Source organism: Plasmodium chabaudi, assembly GCF_900002335.3.
Source record: "Plasmodium chabaudi chabaudi strain AS genome assembly, chromosome: 9".
Lineage (NCBI taxonomy): Eukaryota > Apicomplexa > Aconoidasida > Haemosporida > Plasmodiidae > Plasmodium > Plasmodium chabaudi.
This window is the reverse complement of record NC_030109.2, coordinates 61,221-79,417: the sequence shown is the minus strand read 5'-3', so window position 1 is coordinate 79,417 and position 18,197 is coordinate 61,221. Positions and strand designations below refer to the sequence as shown.

Here is an 18,197-nt window from a genome sequence, read left to right as displayed (position 1 = left end):
ATCAATAAATATTTATCACTTACACCAAAAATATAATATGCTGGCAATATAATTATTATTTTCACCACGCACCCATAAGTTTTTTTATTTTTATAAATATGATATTATATAAGTTTTCACATTAAATAATGAATATTTGAAAACGCCGAATAATTGTTTGTAATTTATTAGGCAACAAAAATATTTTTAATGATATATTGTTTTGCATGCACCTTATTTGGCTTGCAAAAAACTGTAATGTTGATTGGTGCGAAGCGAAAAACAATGAGAATATATGGGCTTCGGGTTTAGAGTTGCGTTTTGGGGAACCCATATTTTGGGTCAAGGTTCTGTATTGTGCGTTATAGTTTTGTTCTATGGAATCCATGTTTTGAGTTATGGCTATATTTTTATTAATTTGTTTATAATTTGATCATATTGGTTTGTCTGTAAATTGTGATTAAATATGTATACTATCTTTGTATGTTTAATCTCGAAATGAAGTCTAAATATGCAACCAAAAAGAGGCATAGTCATTAATATGAAAGGGTTCGCATAACATATATTCCCATAAAGTACAATATATATTGAGCGTTAATATTGATTTAATATGATTAAAATAAATATCCATGCCACATATATTAATATAGATATTGGCTATATAATAATTCTCTATCATATAAAACTTGTTAATCAGGGGCTATATGAATTATGTATAACATAATATGTTTCTTCATTTGATGAAAAATTTATTCCGCAAAAATTATTATTTGTATCATATTTATTTTTAAATTGTATTTTGACAACCGGTCTGTATAGTATTATTATATATGAGGATATGCATTATAATAAATTCCATTTTGAATATTCATCTACATTTTACAACACATATTCATATTAATATGTGTGCTTTAAGATTAATTAAATATATTACCAATATATAATAGATAGTCATAAAATATAGATGCATGGAGTACCGGTCGAGAATCGGCAATATAACATTGTCTATATATTATTATTATTAAACTTTATTTTAATAAAATTTTCGTTAATACACATTTTTATTAAATTTTATAAAAATTTTCTTAGTGTATGAAATTTCAAAATGTTGATCATGTTTTTAATAAAGAAAAACTTGATTTGAATAAAATAAATAATATAAATGGACCTTACATTCGATATTGCCCTAATGATAAAGCATCAAAAAAACATAAATGCAACAGCGATCTTGATGGAATTAATGCTTTGTGTATGTATTTATTTACTGAATTATTCAAACGATCCAAGGGCATACAGAAACGTAAAAATAATGATTACCAGTATGTTGAATGCAATATGATGTGACTAGGTTATAGATTATTTCAGATGAAAAGTTATAATTCATCAACTTTAGTTGATTTTTATAATAATTATTTAATGAAGCATAATCGAAATTATGGGAATGGTGATAATATATAGAAAAAAAAATTTTGAAGGATCCCAAACTTGTGTATATGAGTCGATTTTATCTATTATTTAATGAGATATGTAAAATCACTTGGGATTATTCACAAAATAATCTTAATATTAATCAAATTATTGTAGGTTTTACAAGAATTTATATTAAGTATAAAAGTCTTTATGATGATATTAACGAATGTGATTCATATCTTAATTTATTAAATAATTTAAAAACAAAATATGACAATTTAAAAAAATATATTACTAAGAATAAACGGCGTATTCGTCTTAATGGTGCACTATGTGTTAATTCTAAAGATCGTACTCCTACAAAGAAAGCAAATATAAAATTTATACATGAATTTGATACCCCAAAATGCAAAAAAGCACATTCAAAGGTTACGAAAAACTCCCCAAGCCTCTTCCAAAAGCTTCAAAAAATCCAAAACCTGTAAAACCTAAGCCCGTGCCATCGCCATCCCCATCACACCCAGAACCACAACAATCATAATTACACTCAGAACCTTCAGAACAACCAAAAGATAATCAACTCGAAACACCACCAGCACCAAAAACTCCACCATCTTTACAAAACGATGTTGAAATACAAAAAACTCAAACAGAAAGATCAAATCATAAAAATAGATTAGAAGCTCCTAAAATTGAACCAAAGGCTTCAGGAAATAGTAAAGGAAATATAGAGTGTACAAGTGGTGATTCAGGATGTTCAAGTAGTGGAAACAGAAATCCTGGTGGCGAATTAAATGCACAAGTAGGTTCAGGGGATGAACCAGGAGCTTCATCAAGCACATCTGATAATGGAACTGATACATCAGGAAGTAAAGATATTGTAGTAGATGAAGCTAAAAGCGAAGCAAACCCTAAAGGTAGTGAACAAAAAGATTCATTGAATGTCGCAGGAAATAAAATGAGTCTCTCAAGCGATCGTCTCTTAACTTCAGATACCAATCAAGAAAATTCAGATGATGGGTCGGTCGGTGGATCATTAAATATTGATAATGAAAAAGATGATCAAAGAGGCTTAGGCGGTTCATGAAGTGAATCAGGTAGTGGGCAAGATGCCATAGATAGTGCTTCAGGACCCAAAGGACCTCAAAGTACGCCAGAGGCGCCTTTTGATACTGGGTCATCCATTTTTAAGATCGCATTAAAAGGCGCTTTTAAGTTTTTTGGAACATATAAGAAAAAAATTATAGAGGTCACGGACAGTATTAATAATTTATATAATACATGTGTCTAATGTAAAAACTGCTTACAAAATATCTAATACAATTTTTAATAATTTTATTAGCAATTTAAGTATTGATTTTAAAAAAGTAGAAATCTTGGATAATTCAGGCGATAAAAAACTTGGAACAAAAGGTCCAGGGAGCAGATTATCCAAATCTAGTGACTCATCATCATCTCAAAAAAATTCACCTCAAACTTCGCTACTCCCAAATTCTAAGGAACAAACTAACACACCGCAATTGTCTCAGGGTTCATCGGAAAAAGGAAATTATAATCAAAAAAACGATCAAGGAGAGTCTCGAAAAACAATGTCAGCTCCAGTGATTAAACCAGAAAATTATGTAACCAAAGTAAAAGGAAATGAAACAATAGGAATAGGTGATATATATATATATTCAAAGGATATAAACAATTTGTAATTTCAACTATAGTTCGTTTAATTCCCATTACTTTAGCTATTATATACAAGGTAAATAAAAAGGCAATATGAAGTATACAATTTTTAAAATATTTCCTCATAAAATATTATATATTTTTCATAATTTTATGTTAGAATTTGTCATATGGATCAAGAAAGGAATTAAAGAGAAGAAAAAACATGAAAAAGGTTATAAATTTGTTTGGTGTAAATAAAATGTCAAAGACAGTTATAAACTCAACTGATAGGAAAAAAAGGATGCAAATAATTATAAATTCATCTAGTCAAAAAAAACAGGCTAAAAAATTTATAAAACCCGTTTATAGGGAAAAATCTCCATTATTAAATATATACAAACTTATGCAAACCGATCCTGTGCCATTTATTAATTTATTTTTTTTATTGATTTTTTTTTGTTTATAAAAGACATCGTGATTCCATAGAATAATAAATTTAACTTTTATTTTAACTTGAATTAAAAAGTGTATAAATTTAAAAAATACTAAATTGTAAATTTTTCTATTAATATAATTAATTTTTATAAATGTGAACCATGCTAAGGATCGATTTCATATTTTATAACAAAACATAAAATAATTTTTTTATTATAACTGAATTATAATATTTCTTTATATTTAATTAATATTTATAAAAATCAAAATATTATGCTGTTTAAATACAAAAATTGTCTTAACCCCTGTTAAATATATTTCATTTTTCGATTTGGGATAAAAATAATTTTATATCTCTTTCAATATATCGATTATATATGTATAATTTTTCTTATTTAATGTGTAATTTTATAATTTTTTGGGATTACGTTTGAAAATATGAATATTTTACACAGTTTTAACAGAAATTATATATTTGATGTTGTACGTTCTGAGATATATTTATAAATAAAATGATTACATACCAATCTATAAAAAAAATTATTTTTACAAAAAAGTGGTAAATGAAATATAGAATATTAAGTAGTATTTAAAATTGGATAAATAGAACAAATAAGAAACCATTTAAATGTAAATAACAACGATATTTTGTTTATGTATTCATTATATGCTTGTATTTAGTCACACATAAAAATATATATATCTAATATTTTATCATTTTAATTGATATTTTATATTATTCGTATGTAAACAATAATAGGAAAATATAAGTTTATAAATATTAAAACCACACCACTAAATATATCAATGCATTATAAATTATATTAAAAGACTATTTGCATAACAATTTTCTAAAAAATATTTTTTATTGCAAAATTATTATATACATATATTTTTTTATAACTAAAATATAAAAAGTTTGTATTCTTTAGAGGAGAATTAATATTTATTTGAACAAAATATAATATTTATATCCATACACATTTTTAATGGATATAACGAAGTTTATTGCAACAGTTACATTAATTAATTCTATATAGAATGGAAAAAATTAGTAAATGAAATAAAAATCATAGTTTTTTATAAATACATTCATTTATTCATAAATTTTAGAACAACAAACTGATAAATATTCCTAATATGAGAATAAAAATGAAGTTATCATCGTTATTTCAAAACACATATAGTATTTCATTTATTCAATGAATACGATTAAAATGAGAGTCAGAATTTTAAAATCTGTTTTTTTTTCAATTATTATTTGCTCTTATGAATATGTCAAAAATGTAAGTTACATAGCATTTTATTATAGTTTTCGTATCTATTTGTTTTATATTAGTTTTACATTATTGTTTCATGTGTTGGTCAGGCATTTATGTTGAGTTAAAGAAACAATTAAAATTAATTACATATATGTTATAAATATTTCATTTATTTTCAGGAATTATACTTTATAAACGAAAGAAACATATACCTTGAAAGGAATATAATAAATTTTATAAATAATAGGATATTAGCAAATGCAGACAATCAATTCGATTTATATGATTTTTATCAATCAACTTCGAATATTGCAAGTCAATTTAGTGACTGTGATGACGATGATGAAGAAATGATACGTCTTCGAAATGATATTGCTTCACGTATAAAGAGTCATAAAAAAAATAATACATTACACAATTTAAATAATGTAGATGAAACAACGAGAAACTTAATTTATAAGCTTCAAAAAGAATTAGAAGAAACAAAAAGGGAGCTCGATAATATAAGAAATGATAAATTATCGACACAGCCGATGCAAGATAAAAGAGTAATAAAAAGGGATGAAAATATTTCTGTATCAGGACATGAAGATTTTAAACAATTGGAAAATGAAGGAACTACTTTGGAGACTGAATATTATAATTTTGAAGATGAATATAATAAAATTACATCAAGCGAACGTTATGATAGAATAAAAATGGATGAAAATTATAAAAAATCATGTAGAGATTTCTTTAAGAAGACTTTTGTGGCTTTCGCAACTTATGCGGCGATATTGCCAACAGGATCATGTACCTTAGCAATAATATTTACACCGTATCTTTTTTCTGTACTTAAGAGCTTTTATAAAAACATGAAACTTTTCAATAAAGCACAAAAATTGCGAAAATGACCACTCTTTATTATTATGTTTTATTATACTTGTTTATATAATTAAAAATAATATATTTAATATTTTATGACATAAAAGTTACACTTTTTACATTCAATAGAATAACGAAATTTTATTGATTGCTTGTTTCCGTATTATATAGTTTTTGATTTAGTATATAATTAAGTTATATACTTAATTTATCTTTGTTTAATATTCGTCAAAAACTCATTATCCTTGTTTTCATGCATATATATTAATGGGTTTTGGATTTATAATTATTTTAAATAAACTTAATTTAAATACATTTATTAATAAAATTAAAGCTATATTGAGGGCTTAGAGTTGCATTTTGGTGAACCCATATTTTGGGTCAGGGTTATGGGTATATTGTAATTTAATTTTTCATAATTTGATAATATTTATTGGTCTTTGGATACTAATTAAATATGCGGCCTGCAAAGGGTTACAACCATTAATATGGAAAGAGCCGCATAATATTTTTTCCACAAAGTATAATATATATATATTGAGCGTTAATATCGATTTAATGTGATCGAAATAAAATGTCTATATTGCATATATTAATATATACATTTGCTATATAATAATTGCCTATTATGTAAGACTTGTTATCCCATAGCTATATTGAATCATGAATAACACAATATGTTTCTTTATTTGATGGAAAATTTATTTAGTAAAACTTATAATTTGTGCCACTATTACTTTAATTTAAATTATATTATACCAACTAAAATGCAATAAGAATACTGTATATGTAGCTATAAATTATAATTATGCTCATTTGGAATAATTGTCTGCAATATAATATATATTCAGGTTAATATGTATATGGTTAATATTAATTAAACATAACACTAGTATATAATAGGTAATCATAAAATATAGATGTATAAAATATGATCGAGATTCGGCAATACAGCATTATCTATAAAAGGTGTTTTATGCATCTAAAATTTTTTATAGCACAATAAAAATCGCACTACATATACAATATTTTTTAAGTTTTAATCGTATTTACTAGTATCTTTTTCTATTTCCTTTATATTCGTATTAAAACTAATTATTATTAGTAGATATTGTTTTATAAGCTTTTATTTATTATCCATAAAGGTATAACATTAGATTAATCGATATTAATTTTTATATTTTATAGTTTTGGGGTATAAATATATTATATTTAAAGTAGTTAAAAAATAAAATATAAGAATATCAATAAAATTTAATGTTATAGTTTGCTATAATACTTATAAGCAATTTGGTATATAAAATTAATGTTATTATTCTAATATTTATATATATAATATTGTATAAATGGCCAAGCACTGAAATATGTTAAATTTGGGAAATATATATAATTATATATTAATGTAAAATATAAAGGTATGTAATAATTAAGTTTCTTTGAGCTAATAATATTTACATCAGGTTACATATATATATAAACTCTAAATATGTATTATAAATATATTGTGGTTACGAAATAATATATTTGTTTTAAAATGATATACTTTAAAACAATGAAACAAGGAAAATTACTAATTGGTTTAAAGTATTTTTATTAAATGCATTAACTATTTCGTTGTATTATACAGTGATATAGCATGAAGCAACAATGATAACAATAGATAAAGTATTAAATACGAACAAACCATTAAATTAATTTGATTTGAATACGTTTATATATATTAATTATATATTATTAAAAGTAAAAAGATTCAGAAGATAAATAATTATTATAATTTATACTTAAGTGCAATTTTAATGTAGTAATATTAACACTACAAAGCCATATATTATTAATTCTGTTAATAATTTTATAATTTGCATAAAAATATAATTTTCCATATTGAACTAAATGCTTTATTATAAAATATGTAGCATATAATATATTTAGGACCTAAATAGAAATGTGCACTAGAATGGTATAGGCACTTATATTTTTTCTAAAAGTTGATTATTACCACTAAATAAAGAGAAAATTTTAAATTATAAGACTATAGAATTTAAGTAAATAATAGAAAAATAATTGTATTGAATTAGTTTTTGTAGCTTAAATTGGAGTTCGTACTTATTTATATATTAAATAGTTAATAAGAATGATAATATATATACACTAATTTTAAAACCCACTTAGGTATCATATTATTTTAATTTAATTAGTTATATTAACTTTAATTGCACATTTTGAGCTTTAATTTTAGAAAGATGCATAGAACATGAAGTGTAATATTATTTATTATAATTTATTGTATATAGAGAAAAAAGCACATATAAACAAAGTTATTGCACATTTATATGAGGTATTCATTTATATTATTAATTAAAATATGAATACAAACGATATATCATATATTTAGAAAAAGTAACAATGTTGAATTATTTTTAAGTGTTATAATTTTAATAAATAACTTGTTTTTTATTTAATAGAAATAATAATAAAATATGCAACATGTGATGCAGAATAATAGCGTATATCAATATATGATATCAATAATGAGATACAAATATATTTTTAACAATTATAGTGATAACATATTTCTAATTCTTTATATATTTATAGTAATATATTCTCCAAAATTGCTTTATTAAAAAAAGCAAGAGAGCATATCGTTTTTTTCTATGTTTAAACTTATAACTGCAAGGAAATGTGTTTGTTTAAACCCATTCCAAGGTTGCACAAAATTATATAATTGGATAATTCTAAACTCATTAAAAATAATGGCCTTAAAAATATATATTTAATTTATATATATGATGAAACATGTTTAAATAAATTGAAACGTAAGGCGGTTTAGATAAATTGCCATAAAAAGTAAAAGTAATGTTCCTTTAGTAATTATGCTATATTATTATTACATATTAATTTAAATGTTCAAAGTAATCAGAATGTTCATAACTGAAACTTTTGTTTGGTTCGATATATATATTTTATATAAAAATATTATGATGCCAAATATCGAAAGATTAAAGATAAAATATCATTACAATGTCTAGTAAATTAGTAAGTATATATTTTTTAAATAAAACACGTATATTTCCATTTTTTGAATGTTGCACTACCTATAAATTACTATTAAATTGTATTTAAATACAATTTTTATTATCATTTATTTTATATTTGTTTTAAAAAATGTTTTCTTAGTGTAAACTCCTTCTCGATGTTGATGATTTGTTTACCGATGGGACCGTCGATGTGAACAAATTTAATAAGCTAGATTCATACAAAAAGTATTGTCCATATGAAAATGGAAAACTTCGCGATTGTAAAAATAATTATGAAAGAATTAACGCTTTGGGAGAATATTTATACCAAAAATTGCCTAAAAATTCTGATGAATTTAAAGGGGAAGGAATTAATAATAACCTGTATATTGAGTTTTTTATGATGTGGCTAGGCGATAAAATATTTAAGGTAGGCAAAGACTATAAATCAACTCTGGAAGAATCTTATGAAAAAAATCTAAAGAATATTACAGGAAAATTTGAATACTGGGATGCTTTAAGTAGCAAAGAAGTTTATAAGGATGCTACTATTGTGAGAATGTACATATTTTATAACTTACTTAATAGTATATGTAAAACAATTAATGAATTGAACAAAAACCTAAATAATACTGATGCCGAGAGTCTTAAAAATTATGCCACCAAATGTCTTTACTTATATAGAAATATTTATGAGTCTGTTAAAGAATGTAAATCATATACGCATTTATTGGATAGTTTAAAAACAATATATGAATATATAAAATCGTATAAAATTAGTAATAATATTAGTATTGAAGGTCATAAAAAAGTTGTATTATTTGATGCTACTCCATCTCTTACAACGTCTGATTATCAAAACAAATATTTTATACCTAATTATGAAACACTTAGCTTTAGTGATGAAGGGTGTGGAAGAGTGAAATCAAAGGATGAGAAAGATGGGAAAAAAGGTTCATTACCAGATTTACAGAATACACTACAAGGCCCTGGGAAAGCTAAAAAAACCAATACAGGAAATCAAAAAAAGCCTCCCCTAAATGCAGCATTGCTACGACAACTGGAAGCAAATAAACAAAAAATGAAAGCACAAAGAAAACCACGACCACAACCACGACCACCATCGGCACCAGCACACACAGCAGCGGGAAAATCGCCACATGTACTACCACAATCTCCTATGCTACCGCAAGCACCTGCAAACCCAGCACATCAATCACAACAAGGACAACAACAATCTGCATCATCTGGAGCAAGTACTCCATCACCAGGCACACCAAAATTAGGTACACCATCATCAGGTACAACACTACAATCAGGTACATCATCATTATCAGGTGCAACAAAATCGAGTACACAAGTATCATCAGCTGCATCAACACCAACAACAACAACTACTACAGCCTCTATAACACCTGGAACAAGTACAATAACGTCAGCATGTACAACAGGATCAACAAATGCAGTAACATCAACATGTACAACGGCATCAACGGGTATGCAAAATGGAGTAGTAACCACTCATAGTAATCCAATAAATCCAAAAGGTAACACAAGTAGTCAACATACAAAACAGGACGCTAAACAAGGGGATCAAAATGGTGATCCAGGAGTCAAAACTGGTGTAAAAGGTGATCAAGGAAGTTCAGGTAGTCAAGGAGGAGGCACAGGTGGGAGTCCAGTAGCTACAGATACCAACAAAGGAGGTACAAGTGGTGTAGCAGGTGGTGGGAAAGGTAGTCAATTAGGAGATCCAAGTGGTGGAACAAGAGATCCAGTTAGTGGAGCGGGAAGTTCAAGTAGTGGTGGATTAGGTATTGGACAAGGAGATGCGGCTACCACTAAAGGAGATCCAGGTGTTGGAGGAGGTAGTGGATTAGGTAGTACAGTTAATGGAACAGGAACTCCAAGTGGTGGAGCAAGTGGCGATAAAGGAAAACCATCTGGTGTAGCAGGTGGTGGAGGGAATGGTGATCAAAGAAAACCATCTGATATGTCAGGAAGTCCAGTTAATGTACAAGGAAGTTCAAATGATAGAACAGGCGACTCAGGAGGTGGACCAGGTAGTGGAGCAGGAGGCACGGGTGGTATAGCAGGTGATGGAAAAGTCGATTCAAGTGGTGGAATAGGTGACCAAAAAAATACAGGTAGCCAATTAGGTGCAGGCGGGAATTCAGGAGGTGGAGCAGTTGATGGATCAGGGGGTGGTCAAGGATCCAAAGATCCTGCTTCAGTAGATCCAAATCATGTGGCTGGGAGTTCAGGTGGTGGGTCAAAGGCATCAGGGAATCCGGATCCAACACATTCACCAGGAGCATCTAATGGATATTGGCTAAGCAATTGGGGAACATATTTAAATCCTATGAGTTATATACCTAGTATTTCCGATATGTATCAAGCTCAAAAGAATATTATAACAAATGCCACTAATCAAGTCAGTAGTGTATATAATAGAACTATGACAATTGCGCAAGATGCTTATGATAAAACTGTGAACGTTGCAAAAGATGCTTATGATAAAACTGTGAGCATTGCAAAAAATGCTTATGGCAGCGCTGTGACCACTGTAAAAAATACTTATAACAGCGCTGTGACCAATATAAATTATGCTTATGATACATCTACTAATTATATTGGCGGTGTCGTTAATAGTGTGGCTAGCCAGTTGAATCCATTTGGTACTTCGGCATCAAGTGATAATCAATCTGGGTCAGGTGGTACAGGGAGTGGCTCATCCACAGGAAGTAGCCCATCAAACCCGCCACAAATTCCAAATTCAGATCCAAATCCGTCACCACTACCATCATCGTCATCATCATCATCATCCACGCCACCAGTAACTACACAGCCTCAACCCCCATTGACACCAGATACACCACCAAACACACAATCGACAATTTCACAGCCACAGTCTGTCCCGACACAAGATCCATTACAAAGCACAGTTCAAAAAGGTGGATCTAGCCCTGCACAAAGCCATGGTACAGATTCTAGTACAGATCCATCAACCCAAGGGAATGTAAGTACAACTGGAATTGTTGTTAAAATAAACGAGAAACCATCAATATGGTGTATAGCACCAAATAAGAAATGTGACTTAGTGGGTATTAGTGTTATAGGAGTTTCAATATCCATTTTTTTAGCAATTATGTATAAGGTAAATAATGTGGAACTATTAAATATATCATTTAAATATATCCTTTAAATATATTTTTGTCACTGCATAATTACAAATATAAAAAATATGTTATATTTTTACTGTTTTATTTTAGTATTTATCATTTGGATCGGCAAAAAATTCGAAGAAAGCAAAAAATATGAAAAGAGTTATAAATTCAACTAGTGGAAAAAAGCAAATCCAAATAATTATAAAATCATCTACTAAAAAAAAACAGACTAAAAAATCTATAAAACCCGTTTATAGGGAAAAATCTCCATTGTTAAATATATACAAACTTATGCAGGCCGATCCTATGCCATTTATTAATTTATTTTTTTTGTTGATTTTTTTTGTCTATAAAAGAAAACGAGATATTATAGAATCATAATTTTAATTAATGCCTTATATTTTTTGTGAAATAACCAAAATCCATATATTTATTGTTCTGTATTTAAAAGTATATATAAATATATAACAATAATAAGTAAGTAAATTCATTTATTGTTATAAATGATTATGTTCAATGAGATAAATAAAATATGTATTTTTATGTAATAGTTGAATATAACATTATAATTTGTTATTTTCGTAATTTATATAAAGATGCCATTTTCAAGATTATTAATGCATAATTATTATTTTTTTCCAAAACTCTATTAATAACAGTAGTTAATAATATATAGAGTCTTCTTAAAAAAATAACTTTATTATAAATGAATTATTTATTATTGAAAAAATGCTACAATTTTGTTAAAACGTAAAATACGCGCTTTAACACCCTATTATATGCTACATACAATTGTTTTCTATAAATATTCTGTAAAAAATTATATAAAGATATAATGGCATTCTCTAATAGATATACATAAATATATGCTTATATGAATTTTTGCGTTATTTTACTTATTTATAAAATAGAATTTTGAAAGAATATTCCTAAAACAATTCATAATTGAAATAAGGGTGGCCAGTTTGCTATAATCATAGTATTTATTATTTGTCTATGTATAATTTTATATTATATACATATGTTTATATTTTATATAATGAAAGTATAATTAGACAATTTTTCATCTTTTGAAGTTTATTAATAGAAAAATGCTATAAACAGTTTCATATATACATTATATACGTGTCTTTTATTCATAGTTTTCTTCTACCACTGTCTGTTGTATGCATAACCTAAATAATACATTTTTTTCGTAACGTTAGAACAAAATGTAATATATATAACATCCCTATATTTATAATTGCATTTTTCACAGTTAAATGGGAATAGTAATTCTATCAAATTATATGACAAAACATAATTACTAAATTAAATTGCTACTATTATATGTTTTATTGTTTACTAATTTAAAAAAACAACAAGCTTGCAATAAAATTAATTGCACTATTTTACATGATAATCAAACTAAACATTTATAGCATTCAAATGCAATTAAAAATGATGACAAAATCTAAACATATTAAAAAAATGGTATGCACCAAAACAAATAATACTAAACAAATATATATGAATATGTTTAGCATGAATATAAAAAAACACCCTTTAAAAATTAAAAAAGACAAAAAAAAAATATATAATTTTAATTAATTAATTAATTAAAAAAGTATATAACTTGAAACATTTGCAATCATTTAATTGTTTTATTATTACTATTATTATTTAATAAAAAAATATATTATACATAATAGCTTCTTTTTTTGCTCATTATGATTTTTCAATAGTTCTTTTATGGCTATATTGCTTCATATTTCCTTTATGCATTATTTATATATTCCATTGTTTTATTTTATTCTTCACCTTCACTTTCGCATTCACTTTCTCCGACAAATGATTCTGCATCTTCACTTTCGCATTCACTTTCTCCGACAAATGATTCTGCATCTTCACTTTCGCATTCACTGTCTCCGACAAATGATTCTGGATCGTCACTTTCGCATTCACTGTCTCCGACAAATGATTCTGGATCGTCACTTTCGCATTCACTGTCTCCGACAAATGATTCTGGATCGTCACTGTCGCCTTCGATTTCATTTTTTTCGACTTCGTCATTATTTTCATTTTTAGCTTCATCTTTATTTTCACTTTCTTCACATTTGGCTTTATTTTCATTTTTAGCTTCATCTTTATTTTCACTTTCTTCACATTTGGCTTTATTTTCATTTTCAGCTTCGTCCTTATTTTCACTTTCTTCACATTTAGCTTTATTTTCATTTTCAGCTTCGTCCTTATTTTCACTTTCTTCACATTTAGCTTTATTTTCATTTTCAGCTTCGTCCTTATTTTCACTTTCAATTTTATCTTGATTTTCAATCTGTTCACATTCAATCTTATTTTCAATTTCAACCTCATCTCCATTTACATTGTTTTCAAGTTCATCTCGATTTTTATTTTCTTCAACTCCGTCTTGATTTTCATTGTCCTTCATTTCATCTTTATTTTCATTTTGTTCATATTCACCATCATGTTCATTGCTTTCAACTTTGTCTTCGCTTTCAATTTGTTCGTATTCAACTTTATTTTCATTTTGTTCATATTCACCATCATGTTCATTGCTTTCAACTTTGTCTTCGCTTTCAATTTGTTCGTATTCAACTTTATTTTCATTTTGTTCATATTCACCATCATGTTCATTGCTTTCAACTTTGTCTTCGCTTTCAATTTGTTCGTATTCAACTTTATTTTCATTTTCTTCATATTCGATTTTATTTTCAATTTCTTCAATCGTGTCTTTATTTTCACTTTCAACTTTATCTTGATTTTCAATTTGTTCAACTTCATCTTTATTTTCATTTTCAACTTCGCCTTCGTTTTCAATTTCTTCAACATCATCTCCATTTACATTGTTTTCAACTTCGTCTTTATTTTCATTTTTAATTTCATCTTGATTTTCAATTTGTTCATATTCGGCTTTATTTTCATTTTCTTCAATCGCGTCTTTGTTTTCACTTTCTTCACATTCGATCTTATTTTCAATTTCTTCAACTTCATCTTTATTTTCATTGTTTTCAATTTCGTCTTGATTTTCAATTTGTTCAACTTCATCTTTATTTTCATTTTCAATTTCATCTTGATTTTCAATTTGTTCAACTTCATCGTTATTTTCATTTTCAACTTCGTCTTGATTTTCAATTTCTTCAACCTCATCTCCATTTACATTGTTTTCAACTTCGTCGTTATTTTCATTTTCAACTTCGTCTTGATTTTCAATTTCTTCAACCTCATCGTGATTTTCAATTTCTTCAACCTCATCTCCATTTACATTGTTTTCAACTTCGTCGTTATTTTCATTTTCAACTTCACCTTCATTTACATTGTTTTCAACTTCATATTTATTTTCATTTTCAATTTCGTCTTGATTTTCAATTTGTTCAACTTCATCGTTATTTTCATTTTCAACTTCGTCTTGATTTTCAATTTGTTCATACTCACCATCATGTTCATTGTTTTCAACTTCGTCTTCGTTTTCAATTTCTTCAACCTCATCTCCATTTACATTATTTTCAACTTCATATTTATTTTCATTTTCAATTTCGTCTTGATTTTCAATTTGTTCAACTTCATCGTTATTTTCATTTTCAACGTCGTCTTTATTTTCAATTTCTTCAATCTCATCTCCATTTACATTGTTTTCAACTTCGTCTTGATTTTCAATTTCTTCAACCTCATCGTGATTTTCAATTTCTTCAACCTCATCGTGATTTTCAATTTCTTCAACCTCATCGTGATTTTCAATTTCTTCAACCTCATCGTGATTTTCAATTTCTTCAACCTCACCTTCATTTACATTGTTTTCAACTTCATCGTTATTTTCAATTTGTTCATACTCACTATCATGTTCATTGTTTTCAACTTCGTCTTCGTTTTCAATTTCTTCAACCTCATCTCCATTTGCATTGTTTTCAACTTCATCTCCATTTACATTGTTTTCAAGTTCATCTTGATTTTCATTTTCTTCAACTTCATCTTGATTTTCAATTTGCTCATATTCTATATCACTTTCAATTTGTTCATATTCTCTATCATTTTCAATTTGTGCATATTCTCTATCATTTTCAATTTGTTCATATTCTATATCATTTTCAATTTGTGCATATTCTCTATCATTTTCAATTTCTTCAATCTCATCTCCATTTACATTGTTTTCAACTTCGCCTTCATTTTCATTTTCTTTATATTCGACTATATTATCACCTTCATTTTCGTTTTCTTCATATTCGATTTTACTTTCATTTTCAATTTCATCTTGACTTTCAATTTGCTCATATTCTATATCACTTTCAATTTGTTCATATTCTCTATCATTTTCAATTTGTGCATATTCTCTATCATTTTCAATTTGTGCATATTCTATATCATTTTCAATTTGTTCATATTCTATATCATTTTCAATTTGTGCATATTCTCTATCATTTTCGTTTTCTTCATATTCGATTTTACTTTCATTTTCAATTTCATCGTGACTTTCAATTTGTTCATATTCTATATCACTTTCAATTTGTGCATATTCTCTATCATTTTCAATTTGTTCATATTCGATTTTACTTTCATTTTCAATTTCATCGTGACTTTCAATTTGTGCATATTCTATATCACTTTCAATTTGTTCATATTCTCTATCATTTTCAATTTGTTCATATTCTCTATCACTTTCAATTTGTGCATATTCTCTATCATTTTCAATTTGTTCATATTCGATTTTACTTTCATTTTCAATTTCATCTTGACTTTCAATTTGTGCATATTCTATATCATTTTCAATTTCTGCATATTCTCTATCATTTTCAATTTTCTCATCTCCTTTTTCATTTTCTCCATCTCCAAGATATGATGTAACTTCATTTAATTCTTCTGTATCTTCATATAGCGTACTTGACTCTTCTTCATATATTGTACTTAATTCTTGTTCTGGCAACTCTTGTTTTTCAGGTAATTCATGCTTTTTAGGCAATTCATGCTTTTTAGGCATCTTAGGTACTGGAGGGGGGACATCACTTTGTTTATATTCATTCTTTTGGTTGGATTGATAATTGTTCTTAAGAGGTATAAAACTAACCTTAGTCATATGTTCATAGTCTTCTTCATATGGTCTAAAATAACATCCTTTCCTCTTGGGGTCATTTTCTCTTCTTAAAAATCCTGTCACTTTATCAACGGTAGTACCATCGGTTTCTGAGGTAAAGGGCTCACTTAATCTAATTTGAGGTACTTTATAAATTTCTATTAACGTTGGATTGTATTCATCTACATGTTTGATATCTGGGATATTAGGGTCATACTCCTCCTTGTCTTTAACTTCAACTGGTTCATCTATCGTCTTATGGCTTCTCTTTATTATTTTTTTTAAGAACGAAAACTAAAAAAAAACAAAATTAAAAATATATCAGATATTCCTATGTTAATTTATTATTATATTTATATACACAATTAATTAAATTAATTAGTATAGACATATTTATATATATACAATATGATGTGTTTTTGTGTTTTTTTTTTATATTACGCAACCCGTGGTAGACTTTGAACACGAACTGGCGCTTGCTAAAGCTATACTAAATATTATTGAAGAAATTAGGCCTAATGACATTCTCTTCATCTTCAGCAATGCTTACTTTGCATTATTGCCAACTTAAACATAAGATTGCGATATTACATTATATAGATACTCAATTCAAATGCAATGACATATATATATACTAGCAAGGAAATAAAAAACAATATATATTTTTTAGTAACTTTAAGTTAATATTAATATTACAATATACTATATATAGAAATTTAAACAAATATTTTAAGGAAATTAAAACATGGTAAAAGTTTAAAAATTTATATTATAAAACACTAAAAAAAGTAAAAAACAAATACAATTATTACATAAAAATAATACTTAATTATTATGTTTTAATATTTGAACAAGATTAATTCTATTAAATCTTAATTATAGTTTTATAAAATGGTTTTTATAATTAAAAAAAAATATTATATTTTTATTACTTTATATAAATTAATTTAATTGTTTAAAAATTAAATGGAAATGTAAAAAACAGTTTTTATTATATTTTAAGAAAAAAATACAGTTATATAAAATTTGTATGCCTTTTTTACGGGGGGCTTAGGGTTATATTGAATTATATATACATAATATGTTCATTTTAACCGTTTTAAAATAAATATGTATCATCAACCATAAATCTTATAAATTGATGAAAATAATTTAATATTATATATTTATGAAAATAAATAAAAATATGCAAAATTATTCCTATCAATATAAATTAAAATTTTAACAACATATAATAATGAAATAAAAAAAAAAAGTGAATTTTTTATGGAAATGAAATAATTTCTTATAATATACTTTTTTATTAATATATTCTTTTTTAGACATTATAAAAAATGCTTTCATA

The 18,197-nt window shown here is 26.2% G+C and overlaps 3 protein-coding genes and 1 pseudogene across 3 annotated transcripts, besides 1 other annotated feature; 3 read left to right on the top strand and 1 right to left on the bottom strand.

The window, feature by feature from the left end:
* The first annotated feature begins 943 nt into the window (after positions 1 to 943).
* On the top strand, positions 944 to 3,511 carry PCHAS_0900300 (annotated as a pseudogene).
* Positions 944 to 3,511: a sequence feature (CIR protein, pseudogene;~PIR protein, pseudogene).
* Positions 3,512 to 4,697: 1,186 nt separating this feature from the next.
* PCHAS_0900200 (fam-b protein) lies at positions 4,698 to 5,635 on the top strand (the record flags this gene model as incomplete). The annotated part of the gene is made up of 2 exons (XM_016797998.1): positions 4,698 to 4,766; positions 4,922 to 5,635. The coding sequence occupies 2 exons, from the start codon at positions 4,698 to 4,700 to the stop codon at positions 5,633 to 5,635; spliced, it is 783 nt and encodes a 260-aa protein (XP_016655264.1).
* A 2,992-nt stretch (positions 5,636 to 8,627) lies between these two features.
* On the top strand, positions 8,628 to 12,171 carry PCHAS_0900100 (CIR protein; the record flags this gene model as incomplete). The annotated part of the gene is made up of 3 exons (XM_016797996.1): positions 8,628 to 8,642; positions 8,784 to 11,780; positions 11,896 to 12,171. 3 exons carry the CDS (start codon positions 8,628 to 8,630, stop codon positions 12,169 to 12,171), a joined length of 3,288 nt encoding a protein of 1,095 aa, XP_016655263.1.
* A 1,408-nt stretch (positions 12,172 to 13,579) lies between these two features.
* PCHAS_0900065 (erythrocyte membrane antigen 1) lies at positions 13,580 to 17,386 on the bottom strand (the record flags this gene model as incomplete). Its single annotated transcript, XM_016798600.2, has 2 exons — positions 13,580 to 17,146; positions 17,294 to 17,386. The coding sequence occupies 2 exons, from the start codon at positions 17,384 to 17,386 to the stop codon at positions 13,580 to 13,582; spliced, it is 3,660 nt and encodes a 1,219-aa protein (XP_016652884.2).
* Between the last annotated feature and the right edge of the window lie 811 nt (positions 17,387 to 18,197).